This window comes from Didymella exigua (assembly GCF_010094145.1).
Source record: "Didymella exigua CBS 183.55 unplaced genomic scaffold M421scaffold_15, whole genome shotgun sequence".
NCBI classification, from domain to species: Eukaryota; Fungi; Ascomycota; class Dothideomycetes; order Pleosporales; family Didymellaceae; genus Didymella; species Didymella exigua.
This window is the reverse complement of record NW_022984789.1, coordinates 320,858-339,183: the sequence shown is the minus strand read 5'-3', so window position 1 is coordinate 339,183 and position 18,326 is coordinate 320,858. Positions and strand designations below refer to the sequence as shown.

Sequence of the window (18,326 nt, the reverse complement as noted above, 5' to 3'; positions counted from 1 at the left end):
GTCCGTTCTCCCTGAACAACCAGAATGCGGAGAGTGGCCAATTGCTGTATGGCATTAAACATGTGGAAAAGCGGATTCTGCGCATCGAGATCATGGTAGTTCCACCAGAAAAAAGGGAGCACCTCGAGCGCGAGCTCCTCCAGGGCAGAGACATTAGCAATAGCCAACCAGCTCAGAAGTTTTGGCCCATGTTTCAGCTTCTTCTCGAGCCAACAAATGTTTGGGGCGAAGAGTCTTCAGCTGCGGGAGAGCGAACAAGGCGCGGTTGTTGCAGTCAAGGCTGAGCTTCGTCAGCTTGAGTCCCTCAAGTGGCTGAAATACAGGCACCTGGCGACGCAGAGTCACGAAATGATCCACAACGACATTCCAACACACATCCGTGTGAAGCTGACTGCGATCCAGCTTGTTGATGTTGGGTAGCAGCTGGAGCAGCTCACGAGCGACGACGCAGATCTGACTGCTCGTTCGACTTGGCGGTTGCCAATGCTAATGTCAGAGTCCCAGCCAAAGCATCCCAAGTTGTAATTATCGCGTATGAGGACCATAGTCTTGACGTGGTGGACGATCTCAGGGCTGATTTGAATTGTTTTTCTGAAGAGCTTTGCGTTGCAATCCTCAGTGGGAATGCAATACTCCGCACACCATGTGCTCATCAGCCCAAGACTCAATGGGTACCTTGAGCACCCTGCCACATCTACCAACATATATGGGAACCAAAAGGTGGAGCAGAGACTCGGCGATGCGGCGAAACTTCTTGGAGAAGATGGAGACCTTCGATAGACCTTGTAGCGGTTTGACGTCATAGATCGCTTCGTCTGGAGAAGGTACGAGGCTGTGAAGAATAACCTCGATGAGCTCTTCTGGGAGTTGGTCGAACTCGGTAGACTGTGAGCTGTGGGGTACGGACAGATGCGCCATGACGACAGTCACGGCGTCGAGTGATGCGGTGTGCTCAGTATCGGTCGCGAGCTCGGATGTGTGGTTGACCGCGCCGGTCAGGATCATGAGAGATTGTGATCTCATTAGCCACGGTGTTGCGGAAACTGAGTAACAGCCTGGGACGGTGAGATGAAATGGAGGTGCGAGGTGGGGAGCCAGTGTTTTGGGTCAAACGCTTTCTGCCAGGACCTGCTGGTATCTCAGCATCTGCCTTAACTTAGGATCAAAACACCTAAAGCTTAGCGACGCCGCCCACGCGTCTGACGCGTCATGTGAACTTCAGTCTGTCAGTAAGGCGTTACCTATACTCTCGGCTGCATAGAACAGATATCATTGTTCTCAAACGAGGGTATAATATAGCTCACCAGAGCAGAGCCACCATCCAGTCGTAAATCATAACATCATTCCTCATTCCTCTGAACTCAAGAACGTGCCCTCACAGCCCCTCACGCGCTCGTCATTGCCTTCCTCGCCCTGACAGCCTGCAAGAAAGCTCCATAGCTCCATGTCAGGTCCCTCGCACCGGTCATGAACCCCGTCTCTTTGTCGAACTGCTCGCTCATACTGCCTTCGGCATCGACATGTCTCCTGACCACGTTCAAAAACTGATCGCCGACAGCACCTAATCGCTCGACGGTGGAGTGAAACAGTGCGTCGTTGGGTCCGTATGTACCTTGATTGATATCGAGGCTGGAAGATGCGAGCAGGGCGGTATAGAAAGGCAGCGAAGTTGCGGAGATGGTGAGTCTCGAGGATGTCGAGATGTGAGATGCGCTGCGATACAGGACCTCAGCGGCGCTGGAGGTGCAGAGGAACCAGGGATTTCCGTGCTGTGTAGTGGTGTATCCGTTGTACTTGTCTTCAGGGTAACGGCCGAGACCTGTGCCCTCGAAAGGCTCTTCGTCGTCTGTGTCAGCTCCCTCTTCATCGTCGGAAGAAGACCAGGGGCTGCTGTTGATAGGGAAGCGGTCTTTCTGATCGCGTGTCAAAGCAAGCAGAGAGACGAGGATCTCGTCTGACCACGGCGGATACACGGCATCGTCGTCTGAGCCATCAGCGGGTAAGGCATGCAGCGAGCCGAGCAGCAGACCGCAGTCAAGTCCAGATCTCTGGCTCCACAGCGTCTCAACGAGGTGGCCCTTTTGCTTGTTCCAAAATTTCGACAGCAAATTATCAATGTATCCTGCTTGCAGTGTGTACCAATCCGCCGCACCAAGATCGCCGAAAGCACGCGCAAGCTTGCTTCCCTCACGTAGACTTCGCGCGCTGACCATCAGCGTGAAGAAGTGCAGACCTTCCACTTCCTCCCACAGATCGAAGCTAGACTGGTTCCAGTAGTGGCTCACGTACTCGAGATCAACTTTGATGGCACTCGTAGGTGGCATACTAGCCTCGTAGAAGGGTGCGAAGAAATCGTCTGCTTGGGATGACGTCCATAGCGTAGGGTGCGAAGAGTTGTATTCGCGTAGATAATGTATGAGTGTCAGAGCACGTAGAGCTGGTCCGTCTCGCTGTGGTCGTCCCCATGAGCCTGTAAAGGGCGTGCCATCGATCTCAAATTTCGGCTCGCCGAGCCCTGAGAGATCACCATAGGTCCCTGATGGATTCGGTGCGCGTTGGATCGTCTGCTGCAACGACGTGTATGCATTGAGGATGGCGGAGAGTTGCCATCCTCGTGAGGAGAATGCATCGTCGGCGTACACGTCCACGAGGGTGTTCATTGTGATCGCAGCATCTCGGACCCCTGCTTCACGTCAGACTCGTCGTGTGTCCTAGCCGCGTGATTCAGCTTACATTGGTACCAGTAGTCTGGCCCGTCCTGACTTGGACTCGCAACTACTGTGCCTGGTGCTACATCCTGCCCTACGACATTGCGCCCACCTGGCGAGACGTTCGCCAGTAGCTTGTCCAACGCTACCCGCTCTTCCTGCTGTATCCAGGCATCGAGACTATCATGCAGCGGCTGCTGCTGCTGCTTCTGAGCGTTGGCGATACCAAGGTACCTAAGGTGTGGTAACGGCGGTATTGAGAAAGCGTATGTATAGGGCGCGAAGGACGCGAGGATGAGTGTGGTCGGTAGCATAGCTGCTGGATCGTAATGCGTCTGTAAAGAAGTTATGTGTAGGCGTAGGAAATAATGTGAGAGGGAGTAACCATCAACATGAGAAGAAGGCCAGAAGGCGCGTGAATGGTTAGAACCCGTCGATACTAAAACTAGCAACTACACCGGCTTCGACCTGCCACACATCGTCCGTGATGTTGGCAACCTAGTCATCGAGCGTGCCATGTGGCCCACCGCTGTGCCCATTGTTCACAGCCTAGCGGCGCTGTAGCGAGTCGGAAACCGTGGAGGCGGTCAAGAGGTTTGCAAGTTTGGCCTGACGTGGGCGGGTGATGTGAACTCGAGCATGTCACGCGACGTCGGCGGACGAATCAGACGCGTTGGAAGTCCGCGATGACGCCCTGCAGATCCGGGGGAGCAAGACTTGCGATTCTGCGAGCGATGCCTGTACGGGGGACCTCGGTTGTTAGAAACAGCGGATGTCAGAAGAGAGGGTTCACATGTCCACTGCAGCTCACAAGCACCGAGTATTTGACATCTGAAGGTCACATGTGAAGGTGAGAGAGTATGTTTCATCATTACGCTCATGCTGTACAAGAATGACCAACGGCAACGAGACAATGATACAACCCAAGCCAAGCCAAAGCCAACGCCGCATCTCAGACGCAAATCCCTAAGGGGTATCTCGCGAAAGAAAGGCCATAATCATCACACCCAGATATACTGTTACTGTAAACAGCGCAAGCAATGCAATGCAACGCAACGCAAAGGGCCGCTTCCAACCGCAAGCCATGCTAGTGCGCAAAGGCAACCTCGACTTTAAATCTTCAATGGATCACATAACGTCTATACGCTCGATCCGAACTTGTCATCCCCGCTACCTTTCTTGCCGTTTCGTTTCTTCGCTTTTCCCTTCTTCTTCATTAGGTCGTTGCGTTCGTTGGGCGGTGTGTGTGTACGCTGACTAGCAGCCGCGCTCGAATCTCCGACTCTAAGACCTTTGACCTCCTTCAGCACATCGCGGAAGCCTTCTTCCAATGTTGTCATCCTGGCGAGCATGATCCTACTCATGCGATTCGAATCGGATTCGGTATCACTGCCCTTACGCTCCATGCGCGCTTCTTGTCTGGCTCGCGCTGCAAGCTCGAATTGAGTTGTAAAGGACGCTGGGATGGTGTTCAGATTGCCGAAGTTGGGATTGTTATTGTTATCACCCAGGTCGGAAGCCAGGTCGAGCGCCATGGCATTGAAAGAAGGTGTACGATTCTGGCGTTCCAGGGCGAAAAAATTGGACAAATTGGGTGTCTTCCGACCGGTCTCAGGAGGCAGGATTGCTCGAGCACGAGACGCTGAGGCATGACTGACGTGAGTAATCGGCTGATGACGCTTGGGCGTCTTCGTGCCAGCGGACGAGGGTCTGTCGAGGCGACCTGGCGTGGCCGTCCCGCTGCGTGAGCTCAATTTCAGACGCTTTTCTGGCGAAGCTGGACGTGACACGTCAATCGTCTCTTTCGTAGGGCTAAACAGAATAGTGTTGGTCGAGGAGTTACGAGCATGTCCTGGCTTGTGCTTCCTGCTTGGCGACATCTGCGCTTCTGGCGCACCGGTATCTGATGGTGATCTGGCCCTAGCAGGGGTCCGCGCAGGAGTCTTTGGCCTCGAAACCATCGGTGTACGGAAGAACTCATCCTCGGATGTTTCATAACCAGCTTTGGGCTTCTTGTTTTCCTTGTCAGGTGTTGGTAGGTTCTTTGGAGTTGTTTGGCGGTCCGAGTTCGAATCGTTATCGTCAGGTTGTGTCAGAAGCTCGTCATCTCCATCAGCATCAGTCTGCTGTGGGTTATCATCATTAGGGATCGGCTCTTCCTCTTCCATGATTGGACGAGGGAATGTAATGAAGCTATCATCCTGATCAGAGGCGGCACTTCTTGTGAAAGAGAGTGGATGCCTTCGCCTAGGCTGACCAGAAGTCTTCGAGCGGCGCAGATATGGTCTGGCACGAGTCTCAAGACGATCAAGAACGGATTGAGCATCCTCCTGAGGTGGTGTTACTTCCTCATCATCACCCATCTTCTTCATCCAATCGGAAACTACGTTGCTCGAGTTCCTGCGACCCGAGGGGTAGTTGGAAGGCGCTTGCACACTGGTGTCGCGGTAAGGCCTGCGGAACACCTCTTCTAGAGCGCGGTCCTTGTGGAAAGTGGTAATGGACGGCTCCCGCAGGCGTGGCTGAAAGGACTCAACAGCACCGCGGATGCTGAACGCTGGTGCCAGGGGCGATGCAGTCCCAGGTCGTCCACGGCTCTCCACCAAATCGGTGGGTCCGTATGCCAAATTCGAAAGCACCAGCCTTTCGTACAAGAAAATGGTGAAAAGAATCGGGATGTGCGTCAGCTTGATGACCGTCCTGTTCATGCGTATGAACGTCTTGAAGGGCATCATGAACTTGAGTGGTATTAGCAGCCAGCCTACAATGTTCGTAGGCGGGATGTAGGAGAAGAGCGCATCAGACTTGACCATTGAAATGCAGTTCACCGCGAACAAAAACTGGTGCTCCTCGTTGGCGTTCTGAACGATCTTCATGAACGAGTTCGTTAACACTGTAATCAGGATAGTCACAATGAGGAAGTGACACATGAAGAGGAAGAGGGCCAACAGAGCCTTTCCTAACATGTTGTACTCGCCCCAGAGGTCCCATGCTGCGGGTGTGAAACCCATGAGTAACTGGAAGATGGCGTATGCAGCATTTCTAGCTCCAATCTCCTTGCCAACAAATGCCATGCTGAAGGATACAAAGAAGCCACTGCAGGCAATGACAATCAGCACCAGAATGGCAACCAGATCCACAGCCATCATGCGGAAGGCGATTAGAAGTTGTGAGAAGTATTGGTAGTGGTCCAAGGCTGAGAAGAGGCGAGGAAACAGTAGTACGGCTGTCGCTCCTAGGACGTCGTACGCTAGGCTGGTCACAACTCCACGTCTGATATCCGGCATGAGAATACCGTACAGTCGCAGGATGTAGTATGCCACGAACATCAGCAGAATTCCTAGATCGAAGGCATTCTGATTCGGGTATTAGCAGAGTCCAGTATGAAAGAGAACAGAACGGTATCAACGACTATGCGACTACCGCGTCCCAAGTAGTAATCGTTGGGAAAAAGAAAAGGAGAAACACGGAGACCAGATAGATAAAGCTTGACCGGCAACCAGGTAGTCACCTGCGTGATCCTGGAGTTAGTCGATATGGTGACATGATGCAGTTCCAGCTGCTGTTCAAGAGCGACGCTCAAGCTAGGAAACAGGCGCTCCGAATGCACAAAGACGCGTGCCCACATGCGTACCAGGTGGCTTTCGGGCGAGGGCGCAATAAAGACCTGGTAGAGGAAGAGCCATTCGAAAACAGGATATACAGAGATGAAGAATGCGAGAACGAGGAATTATGCATCACTTACCCAGACAGACATGATGTACAACCCGAATCCTTGTTCGGAGAATCCAACAATCTCGTCCAACATGTATCCAGCGCTCCAAAACCAGAAGACGACTTCCAGAACCGTGATATCGTCTGACTTTTCGGCTAGGACAGCCAAAAACAGCCCCAGCATTATACCAAAGGATAGGGTGGAGAACATGTTGCGGTAGCGGGGTACTCGGAGGCGGGAGAGCTTGAAGAGTGACGAGTCGTGGGGATCGTACAGAGTCACTGTTCGTCTCATGAGCGCTGACGTTGGTAGGTCGGCGTTGGCCTTCTTTGGCGGTGGCTGACGACGTGAAGGTCCTCTACCGGGAGAGACCTCGTCGCTCGTGGGTTTGCTGTGGGAGGTATCAGGCTTGCGGTGGAGACTGTCAGCAACCGAGTGGAAGACAATTGTTCCTGCCCAAATAGCCTCCAGCTGCTGCACAACCAAAGGATGCGCAAGGAACTTCTTGGCCTGGGCACGAATGGCGATTTCAAGCGCTGAGATACGCGCATGTTGCTGTCTCTGCCGTGTCCAGTTGGCGCCACCAGCTGCAACCTCGAGGCCCTGCAGAGGGTCATAGTCGTAGCTCAGCGCATCGATCAGCTCTCTTGTAGAGAACTCCTTCAACAGGCGCATAGCGAGCAGCTCACAGAGGAGCGCCCTGGTCTTGCTGACACCAACATTGCCAGGATTTGCCTCTCCCTCCTTCCTAAACTGCAGGCAGTTTGCTATCAAGCAATACAGGGCACCGCGCGAGAAGTGCTCTGCGCGAATCTGCTGTTGTATGGGTTTCACAAGAAACTGCGAAACCTGCGGCGAGCGCAACTGGTCCCAGCTTAGAGTCGTTTCGCAGCGCTCGACGATGATGGTGCGAATGTCATGCGTGTTGTTGTATATGGGGATGCGGTCTGAATCTTCCCGTTAGCGCAGTAAACAATGTTCACATGCAACACCGCAACCCACCTAGGAACTCAGAAGAGAAGACTGGCAGCAATGGGCCGTCACGCCGGCGATCGTGGTCTTCGTCGTAAATCTCGCCATCGAACTGGGCTGCCTCGTTTTCGTAGTTGTCATCGCCCTCAGACGCCTCGTCGTTGTGGCGGTTGCGGTACCTGTGTATCGCTGCAAGGAGGGGCGTAGTCTCAGACGACCGGCTACTCTTCTTCGAGCGCAGCAGAGAGGCGAACATTGGGGCACCCTCACACTGACACCTTCCAACAGAGCAACAATCCTCGTGGTGGCGCGGGTGAGGTGTGGAGGAGGTAGTAGTGATAGACAAGAGGTCTCCTGTGCACAGGGGAATGGCCCTCAATAGATCCCGGCTTCCCACCCTACCTACCCTACCCTACCAATTTCGTACCACACTCGATTCACGATTCACCGCCTCGTAGCCCGTCATGCCGCTCTTCGCCGCCATGCTGAGACGAGGTGATCATGAGGATGGCACAATGCCTTCTTCTTATCTGCGCGCTCTGTTTCCCCACGATTCCTGACGCGCTGCCAGCCAATGATCACGCCCGGTCTCCCACGGTGTCCGATCCCTTGCGATGACGAACGCGCTACTTATGCACGTCTCCCGGCTTCAGCGCCATTTCCCTCCCAGAGTGGGAATCGTCATCGCTTTTGCACCACTCGTCATCTGGGGTGCATGCTCCAATCGCGCGCATCCTGATATCCCTCAGATCTGCACGAGCGCGAGAGCATAATCAAGGTCGCAATTCAACTCTGTTCCCTGACTCGTGAGGACTTTGGTTGTTCGTTTTCGCCGGCGGTCTGGGCCCCTCCTGCATCCTTGTCTCAGGACCAGGGCGTGGGAGCAGCAAAGATTTCCTCGATCACGCCGCCAAGGACCGGAGATGCTTGCCTCTTTCACGCATTGTGAGCGTCCCACAGAACGCTCGTTTATCGATGTCGATCCATCCGCGTCGGCTGCTGCCCCAATACGAATTCCTCGCTCCTGTCGCGCTTATGCGTCTGCCAGGGTGACTTGGTTCGTGCGAATTTCCTTTGATCAAGCCTCGCCGGTAAGATGCACATTGGAGAGTTCACACGGGCGGCGTCCCGCGTTATTGCCCGTTCCATAGGCTTCGACCCCGAGTAAAAGAGTCCTTTGAAGATTGATGTCGTGTAGATCAGCCACTTGAGTGACGGATATGAAAAGTGATCTCACTCAAGACCTTCACTTTACAGTTCGGGGAGGGAGTAAACATTTCAAGAGCATTCGCAATGCCCTGCAGCTTGGTGTTTGCAGCCGGTGACTAGGAATGTCATGTCTCTAGCATACAAGGGTCAATATGCGTGAGGACTGTTGATCTAGAAGACCTGTCGTTTGGCAATGCGGTAAACACAAGAGGCGTCGCCTGCCACCAATGAGCACTGATTCGAAGCTACATCGCATGCAGCGAGCGACATCAGCCCGACCGACAACCCTTCTCTGCTTCAAGCAGAGGATTGACACCCATCTTTGCCAATACCTGCCTCATAGGAGTCCTCGGGCATTCACTCGGGCCACAAGTAAAGGCGCACGATGAATAGCGAGGCGACAGCTCTTACCGCCTACTCGATACATGACAGGGATGGGACGAATGAAGATACTCCCGAAGATGATCAACAAACGGTGCAAGAGAGATTGACAGCTTTGCGCTTACAGGTCGTTCAGCACGACAGTCACATCCAGGAGACGCAACGTGTCTACCACGAATTGCATTTCTCAACGGAGGTGCGTCTCGGTTTGCTGCCTTGACATCGGCTGTGGCTTATCTCCACACGAAGCACATGCGTCACAAGGACATCAAGCGATCGAAAATTCTCCTATCACCTTCATGGATTTCGACGCGGTAAAGACTTCACCGAAACACTTGTGAGCACAAGTGAAAGCCTGGAGCGGGGCACATTGCGATACTGCGTACCCGAAGTGTCCAAACATGAGCCAAGCGGACGCTCCACTGATATTTTCTCACTTGGAGGCGTCATTCTGGAGATCCCTGTTGCCTTGCCTGGTTTCCTCATTGCGACCTGTTAAGATCGGAGCAGCTTCGTCCTTTAAAGAACAGATCGTACGAAGCCAACATCGATCAATTGGAAGACTGCTTACGCCTATTGGAAAGCAAAGATGGAAGTCACACAAGAGGACGATACATGCGAAGCCTGTTGAAGAACAATTATGAGATTCGAACAAGTCAACGGTTGATGCATGCAGCTTAAACTCAGACAAATGCTGAGTACCGACCGTTTCAGGCGCCCAACAGCCAGTTTTTTTTTTGGCTTGGCAATGGTAGATCATGGTCACACATTTGACCCTCCAGACGATACCTGTCCCAACTGTTACGATTGGGCTCGTGAATATGTCTCCGAAGAAGAGAATCAACTGACCCTAGCAAGAGGAGTGGCACTGGAAACGAAACGGTATGATTCTCAGTTGTTCGTACTTGGGTTTGTGCTAAGGCCTTATACAGTATTTTCAGTCAGATATAGCACGCGCTCGATGATGTGGTCTTTTACCAGTCGCTGGATGAGGCGGTAGACTCAGACGATACTGAGGAAATGAACGTAAATTCTGAGGACGAATTGAGTAGAAAACTGGGTGAATTGAAGGGGCAGATGCAGTCGGTGGCTGAAGACCGAACAGATTTTGAGAGAATCATTCTAGTTTCATCAATCCTTTTGGGACGCTCCAAAGACGGTTGCTCTCTTGAGAACTCGAGGGCGTATGCAGTAGGTCTTCTATTTGCTCAGAGGCAAGAAGCGAGCAGATCTGCTAGTCTGACAACTGTCGATAGCCAATACATCGGGAGCAACCTAGCGTAGGCTCAATAATGGTGACTACCTTCACACCGACTGTTATCGTGGACATAGTATACATTGCATTGCTATGATGCTCTCTAGTCAAGTCACTCCCTAGCGAGTATGCTACCCTGAGAACACGCGTTTCCAGTTCACCTGAGCCGGTTCCCGGCTAGGTGATGCTGGATCTCCATATGGACTTTTGTTCTGGACAATGGTTAGCTCATTCCTTTTCTTCGTTGAGGGAGGGCGCAGTAGTGCGCAAGTCCAGAATTATTGAGACATGTGAAATCCAAAATGCATTAATCGAGCGACAAACTGCAAATCTAAACGACATGAATGCAATTGTAAGAGCTATGAATGCTGATTGACTTGACTCTTTTGATCGTGAAATTCCACTCTCGATTACCCAATTTCCTAGGTGGTTGGAAGGGCGTGTATGATAAAATTAGCAATGCAAAGGCTACTACGAACGTCACAGACATGTCAGACTACAGAAGCGCGTCAGGCCGGTATTCAAAATCCATCCTTCTTGCCGATGCGACATGAGCTGTATCGAGGCCGTCAAAAGCGCCGGAAGTCGTGAAGATCGAAAACCAACGTCAAGAGCGCATGGGTGTGACGACCCCGCGGTGCACGATTGGCAGGTTTAGCGAGGCTTCCTCACCGCATTCAGATTGATGTCACTTAAACGTGCAAACTTCTGAGTGCATGAAAATTTGGGTGAGGCGAGAACACAAGATTATACTATATCTTCAAGAGCATGAGAACGCGTAGCTCCGTAAATTATTGCCTCACGTAGCTGCGATCTTTAGAACAAAAATTGACGCTGTTGAGCACAGCGTTGTCCGGCGAGAGAAAGACGCTAAAATAGCCCCACCAAGGAAGCCAATCACCACCCCGCTGCTGCATCGCGAGAGAAAAAAGTTTCGACGCGCAAAACAGCTCTCCTCTCTTCTCCTCCACCATTGTTCGACAGTCTCGATTCTCCAGGGTATTTTGAGCCCTCGAGCTGTCACTCACTACATAAACCATGGCCCCACACCCCGATGAGAGCCAGAATCTGGCTCTCGAGCTTGCGGATGGCTACGTCTGCTTTGGCAGGAGCTTTGGTGCGGAGAAGAGCATTGCAGGAGAATTGGTCTTCCAGACTGGTATGGTGGGTTATCCCGAGTCGATAACTGACCCGTCGTACCGCGGCCAGATTCTGGTCATCACATTTCCTCTGGTCGGCAACTACGGTGTGCCCTCGCGCGAAGACCTCGATGCGCTTGCCCAGGACATTCCCGCCCATTTTGAGGCGCGAGAGATCCACATTGCTGGTCTCGTCGTCCAGACATACGCCGGAGAGGATTTCTCTCACTACATGGCCACCTCTTCATTGGGCGCATGGCTCAAGGAGCAGGGCGTGCCTGCCATCACTGGCGTTGATACCCGCGCTCTGACAAAGCGCATCCGTGAGGAAGGAAGCATGCTTGCGCGCTTGAGACAGCGAACGGACCCGTCCCCTACTGCCACAGCTCTCACCAACGGCGCTGTCGATACTGCAGCGCTCGCTGACGGCGAGGTCGAGGACTGGAGCAGCGCCTTCGAGGAGATCGAATGGGTCGATCCCAACAAGAAGAACTTGGTTGCTGAAGGTGAATACCTCTGATACTTTTTTGAGTGATCGTGTCTGACGTCTGCACAGTCTCCATCAAGGAACCCAGACTCTTCTCTCCCGACCCCTCCACGGCCCTTAAGCACCCTTCTGGCCGTCCCGTCCGTGTAGTAACCGTTGATGTCGGTCTCAAGTATAATCAGCTGAGATGTTTCCTGCGAAGGGGTGTTGAGGTGCTGCAGGTCCCATGGGACTACAACTTCCCTGAGCTTGCTGGCAAGGACTACGATGGTCTCTTCATCTCCAACGGTCCCGGTGACCCAGCCAAGATGGAGGCTACCGTCAAGCACATCAAGGCCGCCATGGATGAGGCACGAACACCCATCTTTGGTATCTGTCTTGGTCACCAACTGCTAGCACGAGCATCTGGCGCAGAGACCCTCAAGATGAAGTTCGGTAACCGCGGTCACAACATTCCTTGTACCAGCATGATCACCGGCAAGTGCCACATCACATCGCAGAACCACGGTTTCGCAGTCGACTCGAAGACTCTCTCCAACGGCTGGGAGGAGCTCTTCGTTAATGCCAACGACGGCAGTAACGAGGGTATCCGCCACGTTAGCCGACCCTACTTCAGTGTGCAATTTCACCCCGAGCACACCCCCGGTCCTCGCGACACCGAATACCTTTTCGACGTGTTCATCAGCACAATTCAGAAGTCCATTGCGTCGTCTGAGACCATGATGCAACCCGTCGAGTTCCCCGGCGGACTGAAGGAGGACAACGAGAAGCTGACACCCCGTGTCGAGGTCAAGAAGGTCCTTGTCCTCGGTTCTGGTGGTCTCAGTATTGGTCAGGCTGGAGAGTTCGACTACTCTGGAAGTCAGTGTATCAAAGCTTTGAAGGAAGAGGGCATCTACACCATCCTCATCAACCCCAACATTGCCACGATCCAGACCTCGAAGGGCCTTGCCGACAAGGTCTATTTCCTCCCTGTCAACGCCGACTTCGTCCGCAAGGTCATTCAGAAGGAGCGCCCTGACGGTATCTACGTGACTTTTGGCGGTCAGACTGCTCTTCAAGTTGGTATCCAGCTGAAGGACGAGTTCGAGGGTCTTGGCGTCAAGGTTCTCGGAACACAGATTGATACCATCATCACCACCGAGGACCGAGAACTCTTTGCTCGTGCCATGGAGTCCATTGGCGAGAAGTGCGCTCAGTCTGCCTCCGCTAACAACACAGAGGAGGCCATGCACGTCGTAAAGGACATTGGCTTTCCTGTTATCGTCCGCGCAGCCTTTGCTCTTGGTGGACTTGGCAGTGGGTTTGCAAACAACGAGCAGGAGTTGCACGAGCTGTGCAACAAGGCATTTGCTGTCAGCCCTCAGGTGCTCATTGAGCGCAGTATGAAGGGCTGGAAGGAGATCGAGTACGAGGTCGTCCGCGACTGCCGCGACAACTGCATCACTGTTTGTAACATGGAGAACTTCGACCCTCTCGGTATCCATACGGGTGACTCCATTGTCGTTGCTCCTTCCCAGACCCTGTCTGATGAAGACTACAACATGCTCCGCACCACAGCTGTCAACGTCATCCGCCATCTCGGCGTCGTTGGAGAGTGCAACATTCAGTATGCGCTGAACCCTTTCTCCAAGGAGTACTGCATCATCGAAGTCAACGCTCGTCTGTCGCGTTCGTCTGCACTAGCCTCCAAGGCCACAGGTTACCCTCTCGCATTCGTCGCTGCCAAGCTCGGTCTTAATATCCCCTTGAACGAGGTCCAGAACTCGGTCACTCGCTCGACTTGTGCCTGCTTCGAGCCCTCGCTTGATTATGTCGTTGTCAAGATTCCCCGCTGGGACTTGAAGAAGTTCACTCGTGTCTCCACCCTTCTAGGTTCCTCTATGAAGAGTGTCGGAGAAGTGATGGCTATCGGCCGAACATTCGAAGAGGCCATCCAGAAAGCTATTCGTGAGGTCGACCCTAGCAACATGGGTTTCAACGAGACCGCCGCTCTTATGTCGATTGACCAGGAGCTTCAGACGCCCTCTGATCAGCGTCTATTCGCTATCGCTAACGCGATGAAGTCTGGCTACACTGTTGACAAGATCTGGGAGCTGACCAACATCGATAAGTGGTTCCTCAGCCGTCTCAAGTCGCTCAGCAACTTCGAGATCTCCATGCAGAACTACAACACTGCCGGTGTCACTTTGCCACTTCTTAAGAAGGCCAAGGAGCTCGGTTTCTCCGATCGCCAACTGGCCAAGTTCTGGGGTTCCAACGAGCTTGCTGTCCGTCGCATGCGCGTTGACTACAACCTTTTCCCGGTTGTCAAGCAGATCGATACCGTTGCTGCCGAGTTTCCTGCCCACACGAATTATCTTTACCTGACCTACAATGGTACCGAGAACGATCTCGACTTCAATGACAAGGGTATTATGGTCCTTGGTTCCGGTGTCTACCGCATTGGATCCTCCGTCGAGTTCGATTGGTGCTCGGTCCGTGCCATTCGCACTCTTCGTGAGAATGGATACAAGACCGTCATGATCAACTACGTAAGTTCGTTGTAGCCACCAGAGGTGTTATCAGCTAACAAGACCGAGAACCCTGAGACTGTATCCACCGATTATGACGAGGCCGACCGTCTGTACTTCGAGAATATTTCTCTCGAGACTGTGCTTGACATCTACACCATTGAGCAATCGAGCGGTGTCGTCATTGTAAGTCTTCCGTGCATCCTTACATATGGCAAGTACTGATGCAGTTCGCAGAGTGTCGGCGGTCAGACGCCTAACAATATCGCTCTGCCTCTCCACCGCATGAATGTCAAGATCCTCGGTACTTCTCCTGAGATGATTGACACTGCCGAAAACCGATACAAGTTCAGCCGGCAAGTCTCCCCGTTTCAACTACTGCAAATAACCCATACTGACAGCTTACAGTATGCTTGATCGTATCAACGTCGACCAGCCCGCATGGAAGGAGCTTACCAGCATTGAGGAGGCCAAGGAGTTCTGCGACCGCGTCTCCTACCCTGTGCTCGTACGCCCATCATACGTTCTATCCGGTGCCGCAATGAACACGGTCTACTCCGAGCACGACTTGGCCAACTACCTCAACCAGGCTGCCGATGTGTCCAAGGATCACCCGGTCGTCATTACGAAGTACATCGAGAACGCCAAGGAGATCGAGATGGATGCCGTCGCACGAAACGGTACCATGATCGGCCACTTCATCTCCGAGCACGTTGAGAACGCTGGTGTCCACTCCGGTGACGCTACTCTTGTTCTGCCTCCTCAGGACCTGTCCCCGGAGACCATCCGCCAGATTGAGGATGCCACTCGCAAGATTGGTCAGGCACTCAACATCACTGGTCCATATAACATCCAGTTCATCGCGAAGGACGACGAGATTAAGGTCATTGAGTGCAATGTTCGCGCTTCGCGATCCACTCCTTTCGTCTCCAAGGTCATGGGCGTCGATCTGATCGAGATGGCCACCAAGGCCATGGCCGGCCTTCCAGTTGAGGAGTACCCTGCCACCAACATCCCCAGGGACTACGTCGGTGTCAAGGTACCTCAGTTTTCGTTCTCTCGTCTTGCTGGTGCCGATCCCGTTCTCGGTGTCGAGATGGCCTCCACTGGTGAGGTAGCCTGCTTCGGTCGCGACAAGTACGAGGCCTACATCAAGGGTCTGATCGCCACTGGCTTCAGGCTGCCCAACAAGAACATTCTGTTCTCCATCGGTTCTTTCAAGGATAAGCTAGAGATGCTGCCTTCTATCCAAAACTTGCACAAGATGGGCTACAAACTGTTCGCTACCGCTGGTACTGCAGATTACATCCAGGAGCACAACCTCCCAGTCAAGTTCCTCGAAGTACTGCCGCCCGGCGAGCACGATGAACAGAAGTCAGAGTACTCCCTGACACACGCTCTGGCGAACAACTTGATCGATTTGTACATCAACTTGCCTTCCAGCAACCGCTTCCGACGACCTGCCAACTACATGTCCCGGGGCTACCGCACTCGTCGTATGGCTGTCGACTACCAGACTCCTCTCGTGACCAACGTCAAGAACGCAAAGCTTCTGGTCGAGGCTATCGCCCGTCACTACGACCTTGCCATCAGTCAGGTCGATTTCCAGGAATTTGTCCCTGAGCGTGATGCTCAAGATGACCATTACGGCCAACTGTCTAAGAGCGGTTCCTTATCTTTGCCTCAATTGCTGGCCAAGTCCCCCTTCAAACGCAAGCACATTACATCCGTCAAGCAGTTCAGCCGCGCTGATCTCCACTTGCTGTTCACAATCGCCCAGGAGATGCGTCTTGGTGCTCAAAAGCAGGGGTGTCTCGACATCCTCAAGGGTCGCGTTCTCTGCACCATGTTCTTCGAGCCTTCCACACGTACCTCTGCATCTTTCGACGCGGCCATGAAGCGCCTCGGTGGTGAGGTCGTAGCCATCAACGAGTCGGTCTCTTCAACCAAGAAGGGTGAGTCCATCGCTGACACCATCCGCACTCTGGGATGCTATGGCGACGCCATCATCCTCCGCCACCCCCACGAAGATTCGATCGACATCGCCGCCAAGTTCTCCAGTGTCCCCGTCATCAATGCCGGTAACGGTAGTCGCGAGCACCCTACTCAGGCTCTTCTTGACATCTTCACCATCCGTGAAGAGCTCGGATCAGTCAACGGTCTCACCATCACCTTCGTCGGTGATCTTAAGTATGGTCGCACGGTCCACTCTCTCTGCGAGTTGCTGTCCCACTACGACTGCCAGGTCAACCTTGTTTCACCTGACTCTCTCAATATGCCAAGCTCTGTCCGTGAGGCTCTCAAGTCTCGTGGCCAGCTGAAGATTGTGTCGAACGAGCTTACAGAGGAGATCATCGCCTCTTCTGACGTTCTGTACTGCACTCGCGTGCAGAAAGAGCGCTTCCCTGACGAGGCCACCTACGAGAAGGTCAAGGACTCGTTCGTCATCGACAACAAAGTCCTTAAGCAGGCGAAGACCAACATGATCGTCATGCACCCTCTGCCAAGGAACAACGAGATTCACGAGGAGGTGGACTTTGACCCCAGGGCGGCATACTTCAGACAGGTAAGTATCCTGACCGCAACATATACAACATCACTGACAGTCCCACAGATGAGGTACGGATTGTACACTCGCATGGCGTTGCTTGCTATGGTCATGGCTCCGTAAGCATGTGTGAATTCGCGTACCATATACCTATATCTGCTCACGAGTATTCTATGCTTGTTTTCGGCTCCGGCGTTACACCAAAAGCACAAAACCACAAGGCGTTCATTTCGTTACATTCTCTAGTAGAAGCACCAACTAGGCTTCCAAGCATTAGATAGGCGTTCATTCACCGTGGTAACGGTGCTGTTTCTCGATCCTGGGTACATGTATGATGTAAATTTCCTCAACCATTGGTATGGGGGAAGCTATTTCATTTTTATTCCAGCGTACTTCGGCGTATTCTGGTTTACTTCGGGGGGTGCGAAGCTATTTAATTTTTTCGGCAATTTCGGCGGCGAATCTTGGGATCATCGGGGGATTATTGGCGCTAAGGCAAAAACTACTGGACGACATGGCCTACGAAGCGTTCGGATGACCATTGACGATCGTTGTCAAGGGAATATCAGAAAATGAAGGAACTCCCAGGATTGGCACAAGTTGCAAAGAGACGCACGAAATTCAATTGATTGCATACTTCACATATTCCATGTGTTGCTTGACTTCAACTTCGCCTGTCCCAACACTGTTTTCACACAGGATGGACTAGATTTCAAGGACTGCCCTCATATGTCTTGTTTCCCTCAATTTCCCACAGATCCCTTGTCCCAAAGTCTCAATCCTTCGCAAATACTAGCTCAAGCTTGTTCTCTACGTTCACTCTTATGCCAACACTTCTGTTGAATGTGTCTAGGCGGTCAATGCCGACAGAGGTGTGGCCAAGATCGTCTGGCTTTTTGGATTTAGAGCGAGCGTAACGAGCTCGATCTCGAAGCTGCAGGCTGTTGATGTGACGCCAGTATTGAGGATGTGATGAATGTACCGGATGGCGATGAGACAGTAGATCCCCAGCACTGCCATGGCTAGTCTGATAGATTTGGATGTGGTGGTATATCCGTAGCCGTATCTCTTCACAGAAACATTGTATCTCATTACGGGAGCTTGCAGGCATTCGGACCTTGAAGCATCAGCGTCATGTGGGACTGGCCAGTCGATAGCAGGGTCCAGAATTTCAGATATGGCAAGGGCGAAAGTTGCCGCGACATTGATCGCTTTGTTCAAACCAGATTTTTTTCTGCCGAGGGATGCGTGAAAAATTGGCATCCCAAAGCATGTCGATACCGGTAACATTCGAGCTGATGTTCCGGGCGCGGTCCGGCACAAGCTCGAAAACCTGAGAACACAGCATCCGTTGAAGGCTGAGTTGACGGGACTATCTTACAGTTTGCAGCCATGGATG

General features: G+C 52.8%; 3 protein-coding genes across 3 annotated transcripts; 1 reads left to right on the top strand and 2 right to left on the bottom strand.

The window, feature by feature from the left end:
- Window positions 1-1,233: 1,233 nt before the first annotated feature.
- On the bottom strand, window positions 1,234-3,294 carry M421DRAFT_421150 (glycoside hydrolase family 15 protein). The gene is made up of 2 exons (XM_033592731.1): window positions 2,734-3,294; window positions 1,234-2,683 (listed from the first exon to the last, which is right to left on the bottom strand). The coding sequence occupies exons 1-2, from the start codon at window positions 3,020-3,022 to the stop codon at window positions 1,386-1,388; spliced, it is 1,587 nt and encodes a 528-aa protein (XP_033448203.1). The 5' UTR covers window positions 3,023-3,294; the 3' UTR covers window positions 1,234-1,385.
- A 264-nt stretch (window positions 3,295-3,558) lies between these two features.
- On the bottom strand, window positions 3,559-7,978 carry M421DRAFT_421149 (uncharacterized protein). Its single transcript, XM_033592730.1, has 3 exons — window positions 7,426-7,978; window positions 6,454-7,370; window positions 3,559-6,064 (listed from the first exon to the last, which is right to left on the bottom strand). The coding sequence occupies exons 1-3, from the start codon at window positions 7,649-7,651 to the stop codon at window positions 3,848-3,850; spliced, it is 3,360 nt and encodes a 1,119-aa protein (XP_033448202.1). The 5' UTR covers window positions 7,652-7,978; the 3' UTR covers window positions 3,559-3,847.
- Window positions 7,979-11,278: 3,300 nt separating this feature from the next.
- On the top strand, window positions 11,279-17,050 carry M421DRAFT_101339 (aspartate carbamoyltransferase; the record flags this gene model as incomplete). The annotated part of the gene is made up of 6 exons (XM_033586628.1): window positions 11,279-11,885; window positions 11,936-14,400; window positions 14,443-14,565; window positions 14,617-14,735; window positions 14,788-16,945; window positions 16,994-17,050. 6 exons carry the CDS (start codon window positions 11,279-11,281, stop codon window positions 17,048-17,050), a joined length of 5,529 nt encoding a protein of 1,842 aa, XP_033448201.1.
- Window positions 17,051-18,326: the final 1,276 nt, after the last annotated feature.

What these genes read in the sequence shown, in the direction of transcription:
- M421DRAFT_421150 (XM_033592731.1), bottom strand. Translation starts at nt 3,022, where the DNA reads ATGCTACCGACCACACTCATCCTCGCGTCCTTCGCGCCCTATACATAC. An exon ending in GCCAGACTACTGGTACCAAT is followed by an intron (nt 2,684 to 2,733) that starts GTAAGCTGAATC and finishes GACGTGAAGCAG; the next exon opens with GGGTCCGAGATGCTGCGATC.
- M421DRAFT_421149 (XM_033592730.1), bottom strand. Translation starts at nt 7,651, where the DNA reads ATGTTCGCCTCTCTGCTGCGCTCGAAGAAGAGTAGCCGGTCGTCTGAG. An exon ending in CTTCTCTTCTGAGTTCCTAG is followed by an intron (nt 7,371 to 7,425) that starts GTGGGTTGCGGT and finishes GGGAAGATTCAG; the next exon opens with ACCGCATCCCCATATACAAC. An exon ending in TGTACATCATGTCTGTCTGG is followed by an intron (nt 6,065 to 6,453) that starts GTAAGTGATGCA and finishes TACCCGAATCAG; the next exon opens with AATGCCTTCGATCTAGGAAT.